At 49.1% G+C, this 4,891-nt stretch overlaps 1 protein-coding gene across 1 annotated transcript in view; it reads right to left on the reverse strand.

Annotated features, from left to right (window-relative positions):
* LOC102200334 (CASK interacting protein 2) overlaps positions 1–4,891 on the reverse strand; it is a 23,420-nt gene that overhangs the window by 17,439 nt on the left and 1,090 nt on the right. Inside the window, exons 3-7 of the mRNA XM_013914519.1 lie at positions 3,401–3,509; positions 3,090–3,198; positions 1,673–1,767; positions 916–1,033; positions 331–504 (exon numbers count right to left, since the gene is read on the reverse strand). Of these exons, the coding sequence (XP_013769973.1) occupies positions 331–504; positions 916–1,033; positions 1,673–1,767; positions 3,090–3,198; positions 3,401–3,509 (605 nt within the window). The remainder of the gene's footprint in view (positions 1–330; positions 505–915; positions 1,034–1,672; positions 1,768–3,089; positions 3,199–3,400; positions 3,510–4,891) is intronic.

Here is a 4,891-nt window from a genome sequence, read left to right on the forward strand (position 1 = left end):
CACACACACACACACACACACACACACACACACCTTTGTGATCTGTGCGTGTGGCTGCAGTGTTAGCTGTGGATCATTAGCATCACGTTCTTTTTCTAAAGTTTTGCCAAAGACGCAGCCTGTGTGGAGGAGGCGGAGCATGTAACACGGCTAACATCAGCACACACGCTCTGCAGTGTGACGTTACTGTGGTGTGTGTGAGAGAAGAAGGCGTGGTTTTAAAATGATCCATGAACATGAGAACAGCAGTAACAGATCTGAAACAATGGAGCAACAAACTGACCAATCAGCACAGCGACAGCACGACAGTGTGAGTGTGTGTGTGTGTACCTGCGCTGGTCGTGAGGCCGTTGGGCAGCGGCAGCACCACGTGGGTGGGGGGCGCATACAGAGCGTAGGAGTCGTCGGTCTGAGGGGCGGAGCTGAGGCTGGAGGAGAGGGGGGCTCTGGACAGCAACTGCTGGCGCTGGGTGGGCAGAGAGGCGTGCCGGGAGAGGGTGCCCCCTACAGGCGAGACGGGGGAGGGAGGAGGGGGAGGTTATCAAGCTGATGGTTAGAGGTGGAGGTGAGTGATTATGTGGTGTGGATGGAGAGATGGATGCTGGAAGGCGGAGCGAGGAGCATGGGATGGTCTGCAAGCAAGCGGATTAGTTTCTGTCTCAGGTGGAGGGGGGGAGGGGGCGGGGTTTTAAATCGATCGACTCCTACAGGAAGTGAAGACTCGTTCTACTCACACTGAGGGGGGGCTTTGCATGATTCCCAGCTCAAAACAATCCTTATTTATCTGATTCTGGGCCTCTGTGTGTGACAGAGAGACGCATCTGATGCTGCGACTAACAGACAGGTGGGTACACCTGACCCCTCAGCCGACGCCTGCGAGAACATTTCTAAAGCAGCGACCTCGCACCGACTGACCGTTCCTCCTGCTGATGACCTCCACGATGGTCGGGGGGAAGAAGCCCACTCTGTCCACGCCTCTCTGGCTGTCGTGGATGTGGCCTTTCCAGCGTCCGTCCACGTGCTGCTCCAACACCTGCAAAGGACCTCAGCCTTAACCTCAGATCACAGCATCACTCGAGGATGGTTTCAGTGAGAACGAGCTACACGTCAAATGTTCGGGTTAGCGTTTCGAGGCAGCAGCTCATCAAAGGCTTGATTAAGACGTATTAGTTTGGAATAACTATGAAGTGCGTCACCAGCAGAGCTTTGACTGTAAATGCTGTTTTACTACTTCACACAGAAGAGTCTGGGTTCTCCTGCTGTTTACACAAGAACGGGAGCGCTGCGCCTCCCCCGCCGGCCTCCGTCAGGTTTAACACTGAACGCAGGTCTCAACACGAGGCCTCGTACCCGCATCACCTCGACACCTTCGGCTTTGCTCACCTGCGTGACTCACTCACAGGAAGTGGCTCAGATCTGTGGTTAGTTCATATGAAATCATCCTGACTGAACTCGGTGTGACACACGCCACCTTCATACAGGAAGTGCGGACTTGTCTCCGCCTGCCTCTGAGGCGCGTTTGTGATTTCATGCTGCATTAAAAAAACTAAACGTGGGCCTAACACTCGTCACATCTCACACACAGATAAATGTGTTTTGTTTAATGAGCTGTAATTTTCCGTGGCTCCATCTGCATCCCCTCAGCTGGCAGGTCAAAGCCCGGGCGCCTCACCGTGATCAGGTCTCCGGCCCGGACGTTGAGGGCGGTGGGATCGTGGAGGTTCCAGTAGTCCTTCAGAGCTCTGACCTGCAAAACGCCCGTCGCATCTGAAGAAACACAAACAGGAAGTAGGTGAGAACAAAAACAACAGGTTCATTTTTAGTTTTTAAAGTTACGACTTGTGTTATTTCACAGCTAATTAACAGCTTCCAAATATGTATGAGCAGAACTTTAAGGCACTAATTATTAAAAGCTAAAAATCTTATTTACAAAAACAAACGTATGCAAAATGAGCTTATTTTAGCTGAGTTCGTTACGGCTAATGTCAGCGCTAAAACGCCTTCAGCTGCGCTGCTAGCTTCAGTCGAGGTGTGCAGTTTGCTGTAAGCATCTTTTTATGAGCTCGATAGTTATCCCGAACACCGTCACACACAAACGCTGATTCATTTTCTCCTGATTACAAACGTGGAAGTGACTCATTAGCTTATTGTGTAAGTATTATTTATCACTCGCTGTTGCACAGGAAGTGTGAGTGAATAAGCAGCATCGTTCTTTTGTATCTCTGAGCTGTTTTCTGTTCAGCCTTTAGTCTTCGGTGAAATTCATTTTACTTTTGTTTGGCCGTGAAACGCTCAGAGTTTTATTAGGTAGCGTGTGTTTGGACTGTGAGACGCAACAAGAACACGGATGCTTCTGCAGCGACTGTGGCGACAAACACGGTGAACTGAGAAGGAACCAACACATCTCACGTGATGTTAGCCGACGCCGTACCTTCTTCGGCTAAAATGTTGCCGAGTCTTAGTTTGAGTTCAGTGAAATAAACGGAGTGTCAGGAATAAGCGTCTAATAACAGCAGGCCTGAAATTTTAATGACAGCGCACGCAGAGAATAACAAGCAAACGTTTTCTATAGAAGCTGAAACACATTCGACTGTCAGCCCGACTCTGCACCACACACGAGCGGCTGCTGACGCAGGCGCTAACAGCTCACATCAATAATTCATCTGCGGCGCGTGCCGGCCGAGCGCGGACCAATTATTCATCTCCGCTCGGCAGCAGTAAACGAGGCGGGAAAGTCTCCGTCCGAGTTTCAATCACTGCTTCAACACAACCGCTCATTATTCCCTCAGTCTGTTCCCACAGGAGCTTCAAACGCTGCAGGAGTACGGAGCGCGCTCACGCGCCGCATGTGCAGCGCCGCTAACTTTGATGCTGGATCTGCTCTTTGAAGCCATGACAACGACAGATAAGAGTTTAACGTTATGTAACTGCAGATTTATACGCGGCCGCTGTGATCAGGTGGTCAGGTGGATGCACGGCAGAGCAACGCTTTGTGTCACAGATCTCGTGTTTAAGAAGCGCATTTGCAGCTGAGGCAGAGCAGACGTGGTGGGGGAGCGAGGAGGAAGCCGAGCTGGGTTTGATTGGACCTCGTAGCAGCTGTTTGATGTCCCTGCTGGCGTGCGAGGTGGTGAACTGGTTGACGATGTCCAGCGCCGTCTGGTTGTAGGTGTTTCGGATGTTCACGTCCACTCCGGCCTGCACCGACAACAACACAACACGAAGCTGTTTCAGTGATATCGCTGCAGGACCCGCTCTTCACTCACAGCATCGCATCCATTAATCATCCATCAAATCTCAATCTGAATTTCATTAGACATCAACCGAATGTTTTAAACAGATACTGCAGATCACACACACATGCACAAACACACACACACGATGCAGGAAATAAACTCACGTCCAGCAGCAGTCGGACCACTTCAGTTTTCCCGTACAGCGCCGCTTCGTGCAGAGCTGTTCCAGACTTGGTGGTCTTGTTGATGTCCATGCCGGCCTTCAGCAGCAGCCTGAAAGCAGAGCAACGACTCACAGCCGGGGCTGATTTTACATCCCTGTTTCGGCCGAATGTCTCCTGCTACACACGTCTGCACATTTCACACAGTTGCTGTAGCTGCACACACTGAGCCGAGTCCTAATAATGAGCTTTGTTACTAACAGCAGGTGGGATGGACGCACTTCTCTTCACTCTTGTTGCCTTGAACTGTGCAGTATTACAGTGATCAGTGATGATGATTAGGGCAGGGCAATATGGTCAAAAATATTTGTCACGATATACATTTGAAAATGTGCAATAACGATATAACTGACGCGAGACAAAACTCCACAACTTTATTCGTGCAAAACCCATCAATGTATTTTCACTTAAACAAGCAGCTGTTTTTTATCTGCATTAAAGTTATATAAACATGTAACAGTGCAAACTCCTCGCTGACAGTTTAACCAAAAGGCGTTTCAGTGGAAACTGGCCGACACATCCTCAGCATAACCATGTATAACATCCACAAAACTTAAAGAGGTTAAACACACACAATACGGTAACATTATGTTGAAGCACAGTACGTATCACTACGCGAGGCTCCGCCTACGACAGCCGTAACGCTCCGACAATCCATCAAGCGCTGCGGCTTCGTAGCTTAGCAAAGTCGTACTGAAACATCTGAAAGATTTTCGAGCGCCGTGCACATAAAATCGTTTCGAGGTCAGTAACACAACCAGAGTTCATACATAAGGCACACGGGGTTATAAGGGGCTCTGTCAACTTTCAGACAAATCAAAGGATGATTTTAAGTGCGCCGTATTTTCCAAACAACACGGTAATAACGACGGCCCGCTAGCATGCGCTACCAAAAATAGTGCTTTGTTGTGTGTCTGACGGACGAAAGCTAAACCAGTTCCACACCAGTGAAGCTGCAGCATTTTAAAAAACAAGTCAAGGTCAACCGTTTCATTCAACGATCCGCTTTCGCTCTCCTCATTCTGCGTCATGCTTTTTCCGCCATGTGCGTATAAAAACAAAGGCACAGCACATGCGTGTTTTACCCACTTTCTATCACCATATTTCATTTTCTTATCGTTGCCCAACATTATACCGGTGTTACCGTGAACGGTATGATGTGGCCCAGCCCCAGTGATGATGGTGTCAGTGATGTTATCAGTTTCACACTGAAACAAACAGCGCAGGAAAGAACAGCCTTGATTCAGTGAAACAGCTCGGCCTCATTTTCTCTCACTTATTATTCAGCAGGTGAAAATAAACGTCTAAAATACTGCCTGTTAGATTCAGCTGCACACACACACACACACACACACACACACACACACACACACACACACACACACACAGAGGAATACTTGTAAGCGGGATGAAAAGCTGTGAAACTGGGTCACA

The sequence above is a fragment of the Pundamilia nyererei genome, unplaced genomic scaffold (genome assembly GCF_000239375.1).
Source record: "Pundamilia nyererei isolate P.nyererei 1_Seehausen unplaced genomic scaffold, PunNye1.0 scaffold00202, whole genome shotgun sequence".
Classification (NCBI taxonomy): Eukaryota; Metazoa; Chordata; class Actinopteri; order Cichliformes; family Cichlidae; genus Pundamilia; species Pundamilia nyererei.